The 21,821-nt window shown below is 40.9% G+C and overlaps 2 protein-coding genes across 3 annotated transcripts; both read right to left on the bottom strand.

Annotated features, from left to right (window-relative positions):
- Positions 1-32: 32 nt before the first annotated feature.
- On the bottom strand, positions 33-4,846 carry LOC124637635 (sodium- and chloride-dependent neutral and basic amino acid transporter B(0+)-like). Its single transcript, XM_047174247.1, has 16 exons — positions 4,784-4,846; positions 4,373-4,553; positions 3,776-3,907; positions 3,482-3,608; positions 3,172-3,235; positions 2,927-3,024; positions 2,563-2,661; positions 2,352-2,481; positions 1,930-2,076; positions 1,744-1,834; positions 1,474-1,629; positions 1,184-1,247; positions 950-1,054; positions 704-776; positions 417-617; positions 33-234 (listed from the first exon to the last, which is right to left on the bottom strand). The coding sequence occupies exons 1-16, from the start codon at positions 4,844-4,846 to the stop codon at positions 70-72; spliced, it is 1,896 nt and encodes a 631-aa protein (XP_047030203.1). The 3' UTR covers positions 33-69.
- A 482-nt stretch (positions 4,847-5,328) lies between these two features.
- Positions 5,329-20,799, bottom strand: LOC124643814 (mediator of RNA polymerase II transcription subunit 14). Of its 2 annotated transcripts, none has more exons than XM_047182919.1 (24): positions 20,526-20,799; positions 20,217-20,444; positions 19,415-19,619; positions 19,175-19,307; positions 18,721-18,955; positions 18,221-18,434; positions 17,550-17,767; positions 16,978-17,137; positions 16,512-16,652; positions 15,480-15,603; positions 14,944-15,086; positions 14,356-14,596; positions 13,712-13,849; positions 10,328-10,532; positions 9,681-9,840; positions 9,141-9,281; positions 8,958-9,051; positions 8,771-8,868; positions 8,436-8,679; positions 7,830-8,053; positions 7,270-7,434; positions 6,530-6,787; positions 6,126-6,256; positions 5,329-5,800 (listed from the first exon to the last, which is right to left on the bottom strand). In XM_047182919.1, the coding sequence occupies exons 1-24, from the start codon at positions 20,660-20,662 to the stop codon at positions 5,680-5,682; spliced, it is 4,158 nt and encodes a 1,385-aa protein (XP_047038875.1). In that variant the 5' UTR covers positions 20,663-20,799; the 3' UTR covers positions 5,329-5,679. The 2 variants fall into 2 exon arrangements, with proteins under 2 accessions (XP_047038875.1, XP_047038883.1); XM_047182927.1 differs by having other exon boundaries at positions 7,830-8,050.
- Between the last annotated feature and the right edge of the window lie 1,022 nt (positions 20,800-21,821).

The following is a 21,821-nucleotide window of genomic DNA, read 5'->3' as shown; positions in this document are numbered from 1 at the left end:
ATACTGGGATCTTACGTCAAAAATTCGTGCAGTAAAATGTACATATTTAATGATGTTGTATACAAGTGGTCAGGTGGAAGGTTGCGACGATGCGTGCAGGAACTTGTAGGCGTTGTGTGCGGCTCGCAGGGGCAGCGCTAGTATCGTCATGACCACCGGAACTGCCGCTAAGCACATAGATCGTGAAGGCAGCTCGGCGTTAGCTAGCACCGTTAGTTTCAATACCAGTGCGACCTGCAAACAACATAGTTATTGTTGGATATTTTTAAATCAACAAAGTTTATGATAGTGCATAATTCATAGTGACTTTAGAATCTTTAAACTTGAACGTGCGTGTCGGCTGGACTATGTCAGTCACTCTAATTCTACGGGACTCACATTTCAGATTTGATTGTAGGGAATCAGAAATTACTTACCGCTGTAAGAAAAGGAATGATCTGCCACTGTATTCCTAAGCGTGAAGCGCATGTGTTTTCTTCAGTAGCAAGGTTTATGTCTGATTGGAAGTCGTGGCTGCGGTACACGTACATTAGACTGACTAGCTCCAGTAGCACCACTAGCGGCATCGCTACTCCTGTCATTAACGCGTCTAAGCTCTCCAGCAACGGTAAGCCGCCCTGCGGAATAACAGATACATTCAATATACAACGTGAACCCGTAAAATACCTATATCAGTTTAGTATTGTTTGTATTTAATACTGACATTTGTTGCAACCAATAAACTGAGGCACATACAGGTTAACATGAGAATAGCGACAACACCTTGTTCCACTGATCTGAAAAAAAAAATTATTACTTATAGCATTTGCAAAACTGCCTTCGGATTTAATACCTACAGGTTCGGAGTATTCGGGTGCCCCATGAAGTTAATTGAACGTAGTTCTCAGTCACAACCGCAGAATATTTGAAAAAGATAAAATATAAATAAATATTTAATAATCTAACTTACACAAATTTTACTCTGTATTCAAATATTGTATGCAGCGCTGTTTTCAACAACACAAATGAAACAGTCATGTATGAAACCATCAAACCACCAAATACTAGAGCTGTCCTGAAATCAACGAAATAACGAGTACTGAAACAATAGTAAAATACACTGAGGTCATCAGTGTAACATCAGTGCTACATACTAAGTACAATGAACCAAATCCTTAAAAAATGTAACAAAAAAAATACTTACACGAGATGAGAGTAGCTACCCAACGATGTGCATTTGGAGTACATAGGTAACATCCAGAGCGTACCTATTGCGAAACAAAGATAATTTTAATTAGTTATTTTAGTTATAGATAGTAGATAGCGCGTTCAACCGATCAACCAAACAAACATTCTTTAGTAGGTATGTGTACTCTTTGTAATGTTATGGGCGTGCTCCTATAACACATGTGTGAAAATGTATTGCAAGCTATTGAATTTCCCCTTCAAACGGAGACTAAATTATTTGGTCCTGTATCCTAATGATCTACGTACTCTCGGATATGTCGTTAGTTTCCAATAGATTGAACTGCACGTAGTCGACGAGTGCACACATGGCCGCTGTGGCCGAGTGCAGCGCTGTCAGCATCAGCACTATGCACGAATGCCACACGTTCTCCGAGTTTAATGACGGGTCTACATGTCCACTTGCTACAGAACAAAAAAGTGCATAGTTACATTAGTTCCAATATTATTCTAATAGCAATGGCTTTCAATAAATAAAAAAATCAATTAATATGTATAGGTACTCATGGTAGTACATACCAAACCGATTAAGTCCTTTACCATGTATCAGCTCAGTTCCAACACTTACAGAATGTATATAAAGTGCCACTTCAAAAGCATCTGCCACACCCTATAATTTTAAATAACGTGGAAATATACCTCTAAAGTACGGCGCAAAACAAAATCATTTTGACGTAACACAGATAAGATACATAAGGCACATACCGCTACAAATTGCTTAGTACCGAAGGCTCGGAAGGCTTTGCTTATAGTTTTGTATAAAGTCAGGTTAGACGCAGCAGTCCCTGCTAGCAATAAAGTCCATAACCAAGGTACGATTAGTAACCACGGCCTTATGTTGTTCCAAATTAGCTAAAACTAACAAAATATAGACAAAACAAAGAATGCGGCTTAATTTTTTCTAAAACTGTCCATGCATTTGGATTGGATCTTGGGAAAATCGCAAATATACACTCGCACAACAATATTTGTCCATAAGTAAAATCTACTCCACGGTCGTATCTTCTACATTAAAAATTATTATCTTAATAAATAAACATGTGTTAACTTTCGAATAGTGAGTGTTCATACCTCAACTTTAAGATGAAGAAGCGTATTTTATTAAAATTTTACTTATTTGTACTTACTCGGCCATAACTTAGTTTTTCTACAACCATAATGGACCATAAAATAAGCCATGTAAAAATCAGGACCACTAGGAGTGGCAGGTTGAAATTACCCAAACCATGCTCTGAGCGATATTGAACCACTTCCACGCTGAAATAACACAAGAAAATTATTATAAAAAGGAAGTGATAAACTTAATAAAAAGAAAAGAAAACTAAAAGTGGAACGTACTAGAAAAAGTTGTATGCAGGAGTGCTGAATAGAGCAGGATATTTTCCAGGAAACGTTTCGTTGCATACTTTCACTTTATACGTTTGGGGGTTTCTCTTACTGCAATTCAAAATATGTTATAATTTTGAATAGCATTTAAGCATAAGGTACTTGAAGTAATGTAAAAATATGTGGCTTTAGTTTTTAATCTCTAGCAAAACTGGGTATCTGCGCTGTGCACCACAGTTCATTTCCTTTACGAATCAATGTACAGGATCAGATTTTTTTAGCAGACTGGGCAATAAAAATGACCGCCTCCCCCAGCCCAACGAAACGAATTTTAATATTCTTTGCATGAAATTATGTAATGAATTTATGTACATACGCAGTAAAGGTAACGTTCCTCCAGGCCCTTTGGAAGAAGTCCATAGTGCTTATTGCATCCTCAGTCCCTTGTGTTGGAGAGCCTATTGAGAATCGAGGCTAAAACGAAACAAATCAATTAATGTAAAGTCCCTGAAAACACCCTTCCTTGTGTATGGTTGATAGTACCTATCAGTGGTATCGAACTAATACTAAGCGTAACTTTGGATAGACCGGACGGACGTGTATTAAAATAATAGCACTTACCCCGTGGTATGACAGCTGTTTGATTTCTTTTAACTCTGGTTCATACGAGTTCAAATCATAATCCCTAAAATAAGAATAAATAGGACAATGAATCAGAATTTTCATAGTTTTTTTTTTAAGAAAAATGGTCTTTCATTATAAGTGGTTTCACACTATGCGGGTAGGTATACTTTACCGCATAGTAATTTTTTGCGCTGTTACCGACAAGAATTTGTTTAGAATTACGCGCGTTCCAAACCGTGTGTCGATATTATCCGCGAGTGTGAAGTCGCTCTGAAATCCCGTTTGCCCTCAGTAAGTAATATCTCACCGGCAATAAGTAAAGGGCAGCTTGGCATCGGCCACCGAGTGGATCACGTACATCGCAGCTATGGCAGCTATGGAACAGCAGGTGACGGCGCGCACTATAGCATTTATACACATTGCTATGCCAATACCTACCACAACAGAAAAAAATAACAATTATGTCCCTCGACATGCGTGGTTAAATAATAAAAGGTATGTAGGTCTGAGATTTAGGACTTACTAAATGAGGATAATAGAAGATATATTAATTACATAATTACCTATGTAGAGCATATACTATAAATAGACATTTTTTTACCGTCTAGCATGGGAATAATTCTGAATGCACGGCCAGGCCCACTAAGGCTCCATTGTCCAAGGTAAATTTCGAAATGTCGCAGTGGGTTTGCAAGGCTTGCTACAGCTACTATCAGGAACACCATGAAAAAAACTGCAATCAAAACAAACATGACCATGAGCAGAACTTAATGCTTCAATATATTGATTTACGACACTTACGCGAATATTAGACTTTTAAATAAAACTACTTGTACGGATTTTATCGCGGTTATATTAATATTATTTAATCCCGCAGTTCTGATCCTTTACAGCATCCATGGTCACGGGTAGACTAAGGTGTTGGTCGTCTTGATATTTTAGTTTCAACAGCTACCCTACATTTTGTTGATTATTGACAATCCGATTCACGCAAAACGAGCTCACTGTAGCCTTAGGTCTAGCAGCTTGGATTGAGACTTAATAGTTTCTATGACGAGGTTCCAAGCTGGAAAAGATCCGAAACATCGAAATTAAATGATATTAATATAACCGCGATAAAATCCGTAAAAATAGTTTTATTTTACTATAATTGAAATCATTGCATCATCAAAGTCCGCTGGTGAGTGCTGTAACTCACAGAATCCGCTGGTTAGTGCTGACGCTGATACTCGACAGTGCATAGTCATCAGTGCGCTGAGGGCGAGGGAGCCGAGTCGCATGCGCCGGCGACCCCGCACTCGCACGCGCGTCGTCCGCGCTGTCGCGTTGTCCATGTCCGTGATGTGGGACGTGGACCACACCACCGACCAATTACTTTGCTAAATTCACCAATAATTAATCGTTGTGAATGAAGAGGTCTTACTACTCAATACCAGTAGCTATAGTCAACTTTTAGATTACCCACAAAAATGACTTATCAACCAAACTCTTAAACCATTTTGCCCACCGGGTAGTAAATACGTAACAAATCCTTAAGTTGGATCATGGTTCCCTACGTAATTTTGAATGTTAATAGTAGTATATAGTAACGAGTAACTGAAATTCATACCACATCTCGATCAAACGTTAGTATTGTTTCCATTGAGTTTTCATGCCTGGCCTTGCCCGCCATGGCCATAGTATGTTACTTGTAATTTTTAGGTTCTTATAAAACAGTCTAAGTACTTAAATAATTTTGTTTATCGCATAGTTGGAATATATTGTGAATGCACGTGAATTAAGTATGCCAAATCTTATTGTGACATATTCGTAAACACTCTATTTTACCAAAGACGAAGAAAGTAGTAAAATAGGTTTTAATCTACTTCTAAGTAATCTTCTTGGATATAATGTGCGTGAAACTTTTTGCGAGAGTTGTTCAGCTCAGTTTTTCAGTTCGCTCTGTACAGTACAGTTTTAGTATACACTGGTGTACTTTTGCAGCAATGCCTGGACAAAACAATAAACCCTTGTCCAACTGCTCCTCTTTGCCTTTTCACGAAAAATAATGGATTTTAATGAAACTTGGCAGTATTAAAGCTTATGCATCAGAATAACATACATATAGTTTACTTTTTATCTGAAACGGCGGAAAAAACTTAGTAAAACTATATATTTGTGAGATTATTCATTTATTAAATAATAATTTACAGTTTATAAAAACTCTTGATCGACCACTGATTAAAAAACTATAATTTTAACAATCAGCAACAGTCAAACTTTCCGCTATACTAATTGATGAGGACAGCGGTATTGAGCTTACAACTTACAGCTACATTCTTTGTACAAACATAAGTTTATAAGGCTAGCCACAATGGTGTCTTCAACTTTCTACCGTTGAATACGGGCAGTTCGTTTTCACGCTTCGTTACTCGTAGGGCCAGGCTGAATACGATACACACTATAGGTGACAGCGGTCAGTGTTGGAGTGGTGTCACGCTACAGCAGGTCGTGGTACGCGTGGTGTTATGGCGGCGGCGGCGCGGCGGGCTGCGGCGCCTCCTGCGGCAGCGTGAAGTTGGTGAGCAGGTCGCGCACCGCCGGCCACAGCGTGCACTCCGCGTGCGACTGGCTGAACTCGTTGAACCTGGCACAGTACAACCACTTTCATATAACAACCCACAAAATATGATCATCTAAAATGAAGTGTCTGAACAAGTTTTTGTTTACATATTTTGAACAAAATAAATGCGCTTTTGAACTTCAGTCTACATGGTTGAAAATAAAGGATAAGCTTTTAACCTATATCAGAAAAGTTGAAGGGTTTGTTCGGCTCTATGCGACATTTTCTGGGTAGTTTTTCTTTTGTATTTTAGTCCATTTAACGGATAAGGCTATACGCACCTTTTTCTGTATAGCTATATCAAAGTACCTATAAGACCGCAGGCCAATATAAACATTTCAAAACGTACCGTTTGAGATGCAAGCTGACGGCGATGAGGTGCGGCTGCGCGTTCTGCTTGTCCGCCAGCTGCGTCACGTTGAGCTGCATGTCGTACACCAGCGGCAGCACCAGCTGCGTGTCGCCGCGCGTCAGGCAGATCTGTGCAGATGCGGTATGTTAAATCAAATTCAAAGCATATTATGCATATATGATTCGGCCTATACGCTTAATTATTTTATTTATTTAGGAAACAAACAGTCTCCTACAAACTAATGATTACATTAAAAAAATAATACATACACACGGAATACATATAATCTGCGCTGTGAGTACAAGAAAACTAAATGTAAATTTTGGATTTGAGGGAAATAAAAAGAAATATACAATATAATATATAAATGGAATCAAGTGATAATCGTGTGGTAGACTTACAAAGAAGAGTATCTTATGCTTAGCCAGCAGCACGGCGGGCTGTCCGGCGGGCACGATGGGCGGCGCGGCGGGCGGGATGCGCAGCGCCCAGTGCAGCTGCCACAGCGCGGGCGCGGCGGGCGCCAGCTCGGCGCGCATGAGCGCCACCAGCGAGCCCAGCGCCGCGCCCGGCGCGCCCCACGTGCGCGTCCAGCCCTGCAGCGCCGTCGCGCGGTACGGCGCGATCGCCACGCGCTGCTCGAAGAACTTCTCCATCACCTGCGTCATAACACACCTACTTACTCACTGCAGCGATCCGTGCTACGGGTGCCCGAAAATTACTCCATAAGGCAGCAAAATGATGAAAATAATTAATAAGCGCTTTGCTTATAACTTCGTCCGTGTATCTTTAGTTACATCGTCGCAGGTAGTAAGTGCGACCTATAATGCTAATTACGGAATGAAATGGCATAAGTAAGTAAGTAAGTACAAGCGATAAATATATTTCTTTATTTAAACTATATTTAAACATTACAAAGGCGGACTTAATGCCATAGGCATTCTTTCTAGTCAATGTTAGGGTATAATATGTGATGCATGAAAACGCGGTAGGTGCATTAGCCAATGAGACAAAAATAAGGTAGCTGAATAAAACATTGAATACTCAATAAATACATCAATATTAATACAAATACACAAACAAATATATAAATAAATACATACATACAAATAAATGATTATAATGATGATTCATATCAAACCTGCAGATCATCAGCGGACCATTGTTCCTTGTTGTGGTCGGGCAGCGGCGTGAGCTGCAGATGTAGCGACTGCATGTGCTGCGGGTGCAGCGCCACGCGCGCCGCCAGCCCCGCGCTCTCGCAGCGGAACGTCAGGCTCGTCGCCTCCACCGACACTAGTGTTAACTGTGTACACAAAGCCACATCAACAACGATGTAGTAACGAAATAGTTTTTCTTTTGTACACATTAATTGAATCTCTAGTATCATCATCCTTGGCCAATAACCTAACCAAGGGGTATTGGGTTGCCTATCCGGGCAACCCAATATTGCCTATCCGGGCAACCTAATACTGGGTTGAAGAGGTCAGATAGGGCAGTCGCTCCTTGAAAGCACTGGTACTCAGCTACATCCGGTTAAACTGGACTGGAAGCCGACCCCAACGTAGTTAGAAAAAAGCCTCGGAGGATGGAATTGAATCTTTAGTATGAAATACACTAAAATAAGTTCAAGTTCAAGATAAGGATAAAGCATTAATGCTTCAGCCATAAACATATGAGCAATAGAACACGTATACTGACGAACTCCTCCTGCTGCACGAAGCGCTGCAGCGTGCGCTTCATGTAGACGCAGGCGAGGAAGCGCTGCAGCGGCGCCAGCGCCGGCCCCGGCGGCGCGCCCGCCGGCGCCTCGCCCGGCGTGCACAGCGTCTCCAGCTTGCACACCGCCAGCGGCGTCGCCGGAGCCCCCGCCCAGCCGCGCCCAGAGCCGCCGCGCGAGCTGCTCGAGCTCGCCTGGGGGCCTGCTGCACACCGGGACGGGCGACTCATTGTACAATACATTTCTTTATACATCTATATTTGGTGCATCCAGACATTGTGCGAGACATTGCGCAAAAAATGTAAGGTATCAATAGGTAGTGGAGATATGACATAACAGTTGCGAGACACTATCAAGTTCGGCAAAAACTTTACACTTTATACTACCATCCAAATTTTGATTGATTGAGTGGAATTTGAGGGAAACCTAAAGTGGGGTCTCATACATACATAGGGTCGTTATATATATTATTAAAATTTCGAGCATTTTTCTATGTACAATATGATATAAAACTCTTTTGAATTAATAACAAGTATTTAGATAAACAAAATGCTATCATATCATGGATTTAAGAATATAAAACTAACCTTTATGATCAATGTGATGCCTGGGCGAAGGGTGGTGTCCGGGCGAGGGGCGTGGCAGCGAGGGCGAGGCGGGCCAGGCCGTGAAGGGGGAGGTGGGCGGCGGGTGCGGGGAGGCGGCGGGCGCAGCGTGAGGGGACGGCGCCATGGGGGACGCGGGCGACGCCGAGATGCCGCCCCCCGCGCCACCGCCCGCCCCGCCCGCGCCTCCAGGCGGGGACGTCAGGTTGAACGATCCTCCACCCATCTGTAAACAGACAAATGTGTACGCTCATACTGCTCATTCTACTTCTACAAGACAGACGTTATGAGCGGTCTTTGACACAGTTTATAAGTACCTGGTGCTGCGCAGGCGATGCTGGGTGAGGGGTGACAGGCGCGGAGTGCGGCGTATGTGGCTGCGGCGGTGTTAACGGCGCCGGGAACCTCAAACCACCTGAGAAAAGACCGAAAGAGTCATTTTATATGAGATCACTGTTGTATGTGTTTGTGTTTATCCCTTATTATTTTCTGTGTCTTTATTACCTGGAGGCATGGGCGACATGGGCGAAGGCGGGTTGTCGTCTTCAGCTAACAGTCTTGCGCTCATATTGTCTTCAACGTACCGCGATAGGAATGCCTGTGAGTCAAGTAATGTTACATTATCCTTTAAAATCCATCCAGCTCTGCAAAGGACATTAGTAAGGAAGACATGGTTATGTTATTTACCTTCAAACCGAGTGCAGGAGCGAACTCGTCGACGACAGTGTTGCGGTCGAACTTGGAGTAAGCTCCGTCGCGTATCGTGATGATGCCGCCGCCCCGGATGCCTACTTCCAGAGAGTACGCGCCCGCGTATACTATGCGGATCTAAGAGGATAGTATGATAGTTATAAGTTTTATTTTCATTATGATTTATTCCTAAATGCGCGTCCTCTGCGCAAATTTGTTAAGTGCGCAACTTTGTTAAGTGCGCAACTAATAATTTGTAGCAAAATGTATACATTAACAATTACTGTAACACGACGCATTTCACAATATTTTTTGCATAAAATATCATGCGTGAAATGCAAATTATATTAGCGCGCATGGCGCATGGTAGAGGGTTGCCTCATTTCAGCATCCAGCCGTTCTTAATATTTTATCTATCTGCTGATTCGCTACTACAGCTACAATTTTAACATTGCCCCCATAAAAGTAATGTCCAATTCCTATATAACACAACACTTAAAATATTTTGAACGACCATTAGACTAGCTACAAAGTTACCTTTCTCCAGGAGTGTGCTAACAGCGTGAAGGTAGGCGTGGGCATGAGTGTCCGCACGTGATGCAGCCCGAGCTGCGGCAGGGTCGGCAGTCGGGACAGCGCCAGCAGCGGCCCGTACGTCTCGCGCAGCACCACGCCGAACGACATCAGGTCTTTGTGGCTGGATAAAATATATTTTAACTAAAGTATTTATCGTAGTTTCTAGCATGTTATGTGGCAAGAATCGCTAGTGACGATGAGGTGTGACCCAGTCGTGATGGAAATAACCATACAATGCTTTATGGACAAGTACTTTGCGCAAACGTATCCCGATGACCAAACGCAAATTCTTGCTACAAACTGGATACTATTATAGTGTATTGATTTAATTAAAATTAAAATAACGTAATTTTTAAATAATATTAAATTCTGAGCTCTCGCATTAGGGCAAGCCCAGTAAAGATAGTTTAACGTATTTTAAATAATCTTAAATATCTATAAAAATAAATTGCTGTTCGTTAGTCTCCCTAAAACTCGAGAACGGCTGTACCGTCAAAACCAAAATAAGCCAAATTTATTTTGGTATCAAAAATATTTGTAGAGATCTAGGGAAGGTTTAAACGATAAACAGTTTTCTGGGTTAAAATAAAAAAGAGGTTGATAATCACCAGTTGATATAGTGGTCGAGATGATGATGCAGCAGATGGTGCGCGTTAGCAGCGGGCTGATGCGCCGGCGTGGCGAGCGAGTAGCGCTGCGCCGCCGCGCTCCACTGCAGCACGGCCGTCGCCCGCGCCGCTGTGCCGAACCCCACCACCAGCGACCGGTATGTGTACGAACGGATGCATACGCCCGACCATAGCGTCTCGCGCTCTGTGCCACGGAAAACGACAAAAATAGTAGTAAATTCAACGAAATATCGACGCGGAATCGTGTTCTGAAAATGTTGTTTTGCAAAACCAAATATCCCCCCCATGTACTCCTTTATATACTACCCACGGAGGAGAAAAGACTAGCGGAGGTGCCCTAACGTAAAATCTAACAAAGCAGCGCGCCAAAATTCGGGTGAGCGGGGAACGAGGAACGTTACTGGCTCCACCCATTTTTTGTAAATCCATCTAGCGTGGAATAGGATGATTAAAATCTAACCCCAAACTAACATCGACCACTAGTGACATACTCAAAAATAAAGTAAATACTCAAAATTAATAATTCTTTTAAAATAGTAATTGAATTAGAAAGTTTGAAGAAGCATTCATTTGAAATGAACGAAGAAAAAGAGAGAGATAAAAAAAGTTAGAAAATTAATTCTTATATAAGTATTATTTTGGGCAGAGAACTTGCTTCACAACAATTTATTTACTCCCCCAGAAAAGAAATGGGTATAATTCTACCAGGAACCATTAAACGGAGACTCGATGAAAAATCATTTTTATTCACCACGGGTCTAAAATACCCCCATGGTGTAATTTAAGTATCAACTATTGTCATTGTGTTAGTTCGTCTACTAGCCACTATGGCATCACAAGCACGTAAATTCGTTCTATTTGTTCTAGAACCGTGCTGCGATGACCGTTGTTATTTTCGATGTTGCCATATTACGAAATTCACCAAGAAAAATGGGAATTAAAATTACAGTGACAGTGTTTATCAAATTAGAGTTTTCACAACTGTATCATAATGGCGCACCCACTAAATAGCAGACTTTATGTGAGTCGGGTGTTGCTCTGAGTAAAGGTACATTCAAAAAGTATGTACAGCAAGAGTGATATACCTATGTAAAACATTGCTGATGATGAATATAAATAAATCTACGCTAATTTTCGTCACATCTTATATCTGTTATAAATTTTTGGAGCCATTGCAAAAACACTGTTTTTATAAAATGTAGTCTTAGATCTTATTACATATAACTGATCACAACGACGCTGACTGGTTACTAAAAGAAATACATAATTAGAGCTATGATTAATCTATACTAATATTATAAAGCTGAAGAGTTTGCTTGTTGGTTTGTTTGAACGCGCTAATCTCCGAAACTACTGGTCCGATTTGAAAATTTCTTTCAGTGTTAGATAGCCCATTTATCGAGGAAGGCTATAGGCTACTTTTTATCCGGGTTCACGCAGAGGTTCCTACGGGATGTGGGTGAAACCGCTTGCAGAAGCTAGTCTAGACTAATATTATAAAGCTGAAGAGTTTGTTTGTTTGTTTGAACGCGCTAATCTTAGGAACTACTGGTCCGATTTGAAAATTTCTTTCAATTTTAGATAGCCCATTTATCGAGGAAGGCTATAGGCTACTTTTTATCCCGGTACGGGAAGTAGTTCCCACGGGATGCGGGTGAAACCGCTGGCAGAAGCTAGTTTCAAGATAATTGCACCTTTTTTAAATAAGACTTTTTTTAAGAATGGGTGATTGAATTTTCGATGTCTGGTAGCACTTAATTTTGTAACGGGTCTCTCTGTCTTGATGAACACAATTTTACTTCAAATATACGTAAGTCGACTACTTACCGAAAGATGGTGTTTTTATAATTTTAAATTTTCATGATAATAATATCATTATGTTTTAGTTTGTAAATAATCTTTAAAAAAACTTGTAGGATGCAAGGAAAAATGAAACTGCTTTTTAAGGCAAAAATTGGTACCAATAATATACAAGACTCATACGAAAATAATACAAATTCACTTAGAGGTTCTAGAAATGCAGCTATTGGACGACAGATGTCTCTAGCAAAAAATATGTTTTAAAGTTAAAATATTACTTACACGTGAAATGTTATCCTATGGTATGTTTGAGTTTGGATCCTGAGCAATTTCTACAATTAATGATAGCGCATTTCATCGTTTTAATCGAGAAACAAATAAAATTTGTTAAATTGTGGTAAAAATACAACTATGAAAAGATGTCAGTTTGATGTGAAGGACGGTATATGGGCGGTGTCCAGCCACGCCTGCCGTGACGTAGTCGTGACGTATTTGACCTACCTGAAGGCGCGTGACCTACCTGCGTTAGGGCATCTCCGCTAGTGTTTTCTCCTCCGTGATACTACCCTATACAGTTCCTTATGTACTCCCCTGTACACCTACTAGAAATTTTCAGCCGCATCGGATGTATATTTACACTTGTATACTGATATTATTATTTGTAAAAATAATTATTACTGAGGTGATGACAACTATTCGTATTACTGAAAAGCTGTAAATAAAAAACGTTTTTTACAAAAAAATTAAACCGACTTCCCAAAACACTAAAAAGCAAAAAAAAAAACTAATTTTAGGTGCATCGGCCTAGAAGTCGGTGTCTAATGGATTTTACTAAGTTAATTTTGCCACCGACTTCTAGGCCGATGCACCTAAAATTAGTTTTTTTTTTTTTGCTTTTTAGTGTTTTGGGAAGTCGGTTTAATTTTTTTGTAAAAAAGTTTTTTATTTACAGCTTTTCAGTAATACGAATAGTTGTCACTATCCATATAAGTGGAAAGTTCTCATCAATACAAAGAGTATAAGTCCAAATACGAGGTATGTTACATATTCAGTTGTCGAGTTCCCTCGACTTTCTCTGGTCTCCATCATCAGGTCAGCTCCAAACCTTCACTGTTGCAAAGGTCTTGTCAATACAAATAATTTAAGCTCAAACACGAGGTAGTTTACATATTCAGTTGTCGAGTTCCCTCGGCCCTCTCTGGTCTCCATCATCAGGTCACCTCCAAATCTTCACTGTTGAATAGTGCTTTTAGGCGTACACCTGAGTGTCGAGTTTTTACCCTATGTATGCCTACAACTTTCGAAGGTTGCCCTCAATTTCTCAGGGTTTCCATCATCAGATCCTGACCTGATGACTATGGGACCAACTGGCAGGTATTCGAGTCGAACAAAAAAAGAATCACGTAAATCGGTGTATAAACCTCGGGAGTAATCGATGTACATACATAGAAAAAAAAAAAAACATACCGGCCGAATTGAGAACCTCCTCCTTTTTGGGAAGTCGGTTAAAAATAGGGTCTAATTCCTTCCGCTTAATAGTTGTAAGTTTTGAAAAGTTCTCACCATGTGCAGGCCTGAGCATGAAATCATGCAGTAAGGTGTGCAGATGCACAATGGCAGCCCAGTCGGCGAGGAAGGCGTCGGCCGTGCGGCCCGCGTCCGTGCCCAAGTCGTACTGCAGGTATACGCAGCGACGCTCGCCTATAACAAGTATACATTTAGTAACATAGTTACCCATGTTAGCTACCCATGGACGTTAGTAACATGTTTTACAAGTATACAGTTCAAGATTAAGTAATGTATTTTTAATATAGAAGAACAACAATAGAAATCCTACTAATAATATAAATGTAAAAGTTTGTGAGAAAGTATGGATGTATGTTTGTTATCCTTCCACGTAAAAACGGCTGGAACGATTTGGTTGAAATTTGGTATGTAGATAAATGATACCCTGGTTTAACACTAAGGCTACTTTTTATCAATACACCACGCGGGTCATACCGCGGGCGGAAGGTAGTATAGGACAATAATAATAATACAATGGATGTAAATAAATGGCTTTGCGCTCGACTCCTGCCTGCGTCGTGTAATTTCTCATCATTTTAGAATAAGAATACGCAATATGCTACACGAGTCAATGTCTTTCGATGCGTAATTATTGGGCGTCAAACTGAATAAGATACGAAGTACACAATTGAGCACAGTACCTTGTTCTCTCGGATTGGGTGTCCTTACAGGCGAGCCGTGGAACACAATCTCCGCCGTCCACACTCGTGCCTGGTTCTTAGTAGTGAGTCGTATGGTGGCGGCCAGCAGACGCTCGCGCAGCGCGGCGGCGGCGCGCGGACAGGCGCCGGCGGGCGGCGGCAGCGCCACCACGCGCATGCCCAGCGCCGACCCGCTCCACTCCGGCTGCACGCCGCCGTGCGTCACGCCGCGACGCGCCAACTAAACACATACATGCTTGTTATACCACGCATTACAAGTGCAATTTCTACACAAATGTCTGAGGCTGCCCGACCACGTCTGATAGTCGATGGCCGATTTTTTGTAGGAGAAAAGTAAAACTTAGTGACAGCAACAGTGCAACGGACACATTCTAAAAAAGTCGATCAGAAAATCCTAGTTAGAACACCATACAATAAATCGACCCATTTATCTATCCAATTCATTCAAATCAAAAAAATTGACATGGGCATCAAGCCTTATAGTCAATCAGTGACATCAATATTCATATTTACTTCGATCAATGGCAATTTTAGATAAGACAAAAAATTATAAAATTGTATAACAACCTCTTGAGCCAGGTTCACGAAGGGCACCCGCTCATCCGCGGCGGCGACGACGTGCGCGAGCTCGGGGATGAAGTACGCCGGCTGACGCACGCGCACTATGCGCTGCGATGCCGCAGACAACTTGCGCTTGCCTGGCTGCATGCCTGGATAACAGATGTACTTATAAGTCACGTCTTCAAACATAACGTAATAAATAACACATTATTAAGGACTAAAACGATTTTTTAATTTACATAAGGAAAAAACACTTATTTAAATTAGGCTGATAAATCAACAGTTTTCAAACGTCAAAAACAAAAACAACCCCCCAAAACGCACTTCATCACTTCCACATCTGTTTTTGCTGGGAAAAAGAAGTGGCGCATCAAACTCCCCAGCAACACATAAAGAGCGGGTACACATTGGGCGTTTTGAGAACGCGCATTTTGAGAACCTACACCAACGCGCGCTTGCATGTGTACACTTCAATATAATTCGGGGTTCATATACATCTTCTCTTATATATGTAAATGTGTAAATGAAAAAAGAAAATTTACCTGGTGTATCAAGCGGTGTAAAAGGTCCATGCGTGAGAGTGAATGTGTCCAGTTCAACCAAGGAATTCAGTTTCAAGTAGGCACGAGTCGCTGTCGTCGAGGTTGATGCACTGCTGGCTGAACCCTGTACCATTCAAAATTGATATAAACCTCAGCTTTGTAAGGACGTAGGTAAGAAGATAATATATAACTCAAGGTTAATTTGAACAATTAGATACGTTTAATCAGCGAAAAGTCTTAAGTACAGTATAAGTTTAGTGTATTGTTTGTGTGGAAATTTGGCAATAATAAATCAGACTTATTGAAAGCAACACGTAATTGAAAATACCACCCCCTTGGAGACATTATAGCTTTTTAATTAAATATACCTTTGCATCATAAACATCACGGAACTAAGGCTGAGGGCAATCAAAAGAATTACAAGAAAACTGCGCAGCTTAGCGCAATCTTGAGCATCTTCGCAATATATTATTATTTCGTTCATCCATCATTCATCAACTTACCATTTTTGAGTAATTGAGAATTATGAGATTTCATACCTATAAAATTTGCATGCTGAATATGAGGCGAGATATGAGAAACATAATTGTTTTGTAAGACCTATATTGTACCTAACCATATTTCAAGCAAATAAATATATTCTATTCTATTCTATCCTTCGCCCATGTCTATGCCCATGTGAATGTGGGCGGAAATAAAATTGTTCAAAATCAAAAGTCATTTATTCAAAGTAACGTCAAATTTACAAAAGACAGCCCCCAAAACGCCCGCCCTTCACCACTTCCTATGTGTCTTTGCTGGGAAGAAGAAGTGGTGGAACAAACTCCCCAGCAACACAATTCTGTCTGTATGGTTTGAAGAATCGTATATACAAATATTAAAAATATCACAATACAACATTGTATAAATAAATTTGTATATACAATCAAGTCAAATAGTTAATCATGTTGGCTAGTACACACCTTACCCATACCTATTACTCAAGCAGTTACAAAAGAAATGTTGCACACTATAGTAACATGGGAGTAGTACCTCGTCCTCGCACTCGTCGGGCGTGCAGCGTCTTGCGCCGGCGAGGTGGAAGGACAGCGCCACGGAGCACGCGCTGCCGCTGTTGGCGCTGTTGCTCGTCGTCGCTGTACTGCCAGCCGCCACCTCTTTCATTTCTACGATCTGAGACAATATTACGCCGATAAGTTGCTATAGAAAAGCCGCGCCCAGGTTCGCGTTCACGAGAGGCCCAACTTTCTTATGGTTATGATTTGTGAAATTCAAAAATGAAATTTCAATCCAGAAATGAAATTAAAAAGGTATCTTCTGAGTTAATTTTGCTCATTATTTAACAACACCCTAAAACTAATATTCTAAATGCGAAAGTAAATCTTGTCTGTCCACCTGTCCCGTTTGTTAGTTTCGAGGATAAAAAGGTACATAGTTAACTGTATAGCAAATTACAGCAACAAAACGATGCATTGGTTAGTAATGTAGTACAGCTCACCAGTATATGATCGGTGTGTCGATGCAGCGTGACGTAGAGCCGGTCGGGAGACAGCTTGCTGAGCGGGTGGTCAGGCCCGTGCAGGAACGGCAGGTGCTCGCACACGCTCGCTGGCAGGTGCTGCAGGGTCTTCTCGCAACGACGCGCCACTAACCAGAACCTAGTACCATTGGGGTTGTTTAACAATTTTATAGGTTACACGATTTTGATACGATACATTTTTTAATGACGAGACACGGCAGCTTGTATAGTCCAGTTAGTAAACGAAGAAATTGTTATTAATCCTTCATTAGCAATCATCGCGTCTCACTACCGCACTCCTCACAGACATTTGATGATTAAAGTCACTACTTAGTGACGGATAGTCAAAGAAATCTTTCACTAAGAAATGGCTTAAGTAACCATTAAATGTCTCTGAGTGCGGGGGTTAGATCTATTTTTAAAATACGTGTGACGTCACATTGTAATATTAGGGTTAACGTTATACACCTCCACTACAGGATATTTATTCTTCTGATATAGTCAATAAAATACAATCTCTTATTTTTAAACCTAGAGACGCGCGTATTCACCTCAGTTGCGTGAGCAGCGTCTTAATAAGCGGCACATTGGTGGCGGCGAGCGCGTTGGCGAGGTCGGGCATGCGCGGCGTGGCGGGGTAGGCCGGCACGCGCGCGCGCAGCCGCCCGCCGTGCGCGCCCACGCACACCAGCAGCTGCTCCGCGCGCAGGCACGGCGCCACCACCGAGCACGCCAGCACGCACGGCCAGCCGCTCACGCTGCACTCCACCTGAACACCACCGCGCATGCAATAAACCACTTGTGATATAAACTGAACGATTCAATACAAGTACGATACGATTTCATCTATACTAATATTATAGAGAGGAAAACTTTGTTTGTGATAGATAAACTCAAAAACTACTCTACCGATCTTAAACCATTAGAAAGCTACATTCTGTGAGTAAATTAGGCTATATTTTATCCCGGTACGGTTAGTGGTTCCTACGGGGCGAGGGTGAAAACATCACGCATAAAATAGATAAAACTAATATTATAATAACTGAGAATGTTTAGATGTGGTAGTTTTTGTCATTTTTGAAACTTTAAACAGAATTATTTCCCTGGGACAGTTGAGCTGTATCAAAGTAAAAAGCTAATCTAACTAATATTATAAATTCAGCTTATTTGTTTAAATGATCATTATAATACGGTTGAACTAAGTAAAATGCTCATAGCTCACCCCCAAGTCATTGAGCAGCACTTTGAGATCGTTGAGGCGCTGTCGGCTGCGCACGTGCACGGTGTGCGCGAGCAGACGCTCCATGGAGGGCGCGTGCGGCGTGAGCGCGCTGGCCACGCGCTCGCCGCCCGCCAGCGCCGGCACGTGCCACACGCACAGCTGCGAGCCCTCCGCGCCGATGATCAGCCGGTAGCCCAGCTCGCAGCCCAGCTCCCTGTGTAATAGAACTTATACTTGCAGTTTACCATTGAAAATAATCATGGCCACCACCAACTGTTTAGGGACATCTGAGAGTCATTATGTGAATTTTCAGATATGGTATTATAAATAAAACTTATAATTATAAGGCATAAAATTCAAAAACAACAGCATCCTGAAATCGCCCACCCTTCCTTCTTCCTATGGTTATGACTGGAAGAAGCAGTAATAAAAGTTTTTTTCTAAACAGCCGTCAAATAGCAAGAAATAAAATACGAAATGAGACAACTTTGTGAACATACCTCCAATAAGAAACCTGCAGTTTCTGTCCGGGTGTATATCTGTCTACTTGGAGATGACGCGACAGGCGGTCTCGGCACAGTCTCAGCGTCTGCGTGTAGAGCAGCTCGAGAGAGAGCGAGCGACAGAAGTAGCGCAACGCAGTCAATGCTCCGCTAAGTCCGGCTGCAGCTAATCTAGCCTGTGCCACTCCGCGCAACCACGCTAGTTGCGAACTGTGCACTAGGGGCTTGCCCTCTACAAAAGATAATCAATATTAGTACCTTAGAGTATTTCACCGATATCATACGAATATTGCAAACATGGTTTACTTTTCTGGGTTTTGATAAAGCTTTGGACTTTACTTGACTACCTTTTTTTATTTTTCTTTATTTGTAAGCTGGGAAAATAAGGCACATTGAAACAGAAATAAACACATTCAATTAGAAGTGCATCTTACTTATACACATTACTTACCGCCAGTTTCACTATCTTGAATAAGTATAGCAATATCCAACAGACGCCATGGCAAGTTGGGTGCATCCCCCATCACAGTGAGAGAGACACTGAACTCTTGACCTACAGTAAATGTGGCGCGTCCATTCTCCACCTACCATACAAAAAGTTTTTACATAATTTTAAGCATTGTACAGGTTTCAGATTCTCATGAAGGGTTTCAAAATAAACATGAATTAATTTTCAAGCTAAGGACTTTACCTTCAAATTCCTAATATCGCTAGGTAAAGAAGCAGTAGTAAGGCGTTGGCGCACGACATGCGCAAGAGCACGCAATGTGGTGCGGCGCTCGCCGGCCGTCAGCGACGGAGGCGGGACCAGCCGCTCCCGGATCACTGCCGGCAATCTGCTGTATGTACCCAGCGTCAGCACCTCTACTGCTGCTGCCATGTGGAAAGTTGGTAACCTGTGTATTGAAACATTTGATTAACTCCTAGAGAATTCAAAATCCAGTGATAAGACTAACTGTACTTCTTTTCCAATGAATTCCCTGCAACCCATCCTACTTTAAAGTAATAACAATACACCAACAGGAAAAACAAATCACTACAACATATTTATTAAATTCTATTCATCAAAAACTAGCTTCCATCAGATATTCCTTTCGCTTCCTAACACATGTTATTCTATTTTACAAGTCTCATAAACACCAAGTTTGATCAGAATTTCAACCTTTTTCATGTGAAGAACTTGAAGAAGTAAAAATGCAGTAACAAATATTTGGATTTTGGACCACTTATACTCGCAAAGCATAATCTGTGCTACTAAGTTAGTTTGGTATAAAAGATTAGTAGTCAATCCACTAATATTTATTAGCACAAACGCGCAAATTGCAACTTAAAAAAAACATTATTTTTCTGGAGACAACTTGCACAAATGCAGTTGGTGGGTGGGTGAACCTGCCTCATACTATAGATAACAGAAGGTCCATCAGCCTATGCGCAAAATCTAAGCATAAGTTTATTATATAGTATCAATTATTTTTTAAAATAAAATTACAAACCTGGCATGGACCAGAGTCTCACGAGCTACTCTGGCCAAAACATCAGCTGTCTCCACAAACAGCAAGGCTTGTTTGTCAAGGAATGCCATAATATGAGCAGAGCGATCCACTTTTGTGGCACTGCTTGCCCATTTTACTAAGGCTAACAAGCGCACAAACAACTGTCGCGTTCGTGCACTAAATTTATATATCTCAATTTTGCGCTCCATATCTGTTTTGCGAGGTAAACTGTAAATAGAAAAAAAAACATTGCAAATGTACTATCATGTTTGTATGAAAGAGTATTTGTGTCGACAGTAAAATACTTACAGCTCAGCCAATACTGTGAGTTCATCGTAAGTCCTTTGTACGATAAAGTCTATCAGTAATGCTAGCGATATGGATCCACCTCGAGCTCCTCCACCTTCGGCACCCTGGGTGCAACCTTCTATTGCTACTGGCACCATGATTAGTTACTGATTACTACAATAACCGAAAATCCTACTACTGCTTAGCATAACATATTACTTATGAGTTTACACACATTTTTCACAATGTTATAACTTTTGTTAGGACAAGTAATGCTTGAGAAATAAAATACTAGCAGGGGGAGGACACTCCGTACATTTTGACAGCTAAGTAAACGAAGAGTCGCCACCTTTTATTTGGCCCGGAAACTATTTACTATCTAAAAGATACCTTAAATTACCAACAGATGGCACTACACTATAATCGATTTTGTTTGTTAATATAAAATTATTTATGCAATATTAATTAGAGAAAAGTATGAGGAAAATATTAGACACTTTAAAAAAAGATATAATAGGCGAATAAATTAAAAACGGTTTAAAAAAGCACAAATATCAAATTTCATCTAAAAAGACCTGGTGTCAGTATTCCAAGTAACTTAACAAAACCGATCATAATAATATCAATATGGCGGTTTTTTGCATTCCGCATACACGCGTAAATAAAAAGTAATATATAATAATTATTTGTTTTCCTTCGACCTTTTACTATATTATAACGATGACATTTTCTATTAGGGTAAGTAGCACCATGTAACTATAACGATAACCAATGTTATAGTTATATGGTGCTACTTACCCTAATAGAAAATGTTATGAATATGATGCATAATTATAATATTTTTATAGCTATAGCTATGTAGGTAGTTCGGGGCCAATTTAGAGAAAGATGGCGCATTGTCAAATTGGGTTGCAAGAATAACACGTGAGTGGGCTCTCTTTTCCCTATATAATACTTTACTCTTTGAATACTAGTGCGACAGTACGCCACACACAAATTCGTTTTGACATTTACTAAAACAGATTAAAAATATTGTTTGAAGTTGCCTAAATTGCTCAACTTTTCAATAGGTTAAAAACATTGTGATGCTGTTTAATTTTGTAAGTCGATTCAGCATGAAACAAATTAACCAGTTCAGAGGCTGATCTTCCACAGTCGGCACTTCGGACAGCTCACAACTTTAAAATGACTTGATAAGCGTCAAGTTTGGTTTGAGTCAAATGGAACGTAGTTTTTAGTTTGACGTAAGGCAACATGGAAGTGTCAAAGTCATTGCCAAGTTAACGTGATATGTTCGTAGGGGCGCTGCTTGCCTAT

Source organism: Helicoverpa zea, chromosome 2 (assembly GCF_022581195.2).
Source record: "Helicoverpa zea isolate HzStark_Cry1AcR chromosome 2, ilHelZeax1.1, whole genome shotgun sequence".
Classification (NCBI taxonomy): domain Eukaryota; kingdom Metazoa; phylum Arthropoda; class Insecta; order Lepidoptera; family Noctuidae; genus Helicoverpa; species Helicoverpa zea.
This window is presented reverse-complemented; position numbering and strand designations above follow the sequence as displayed.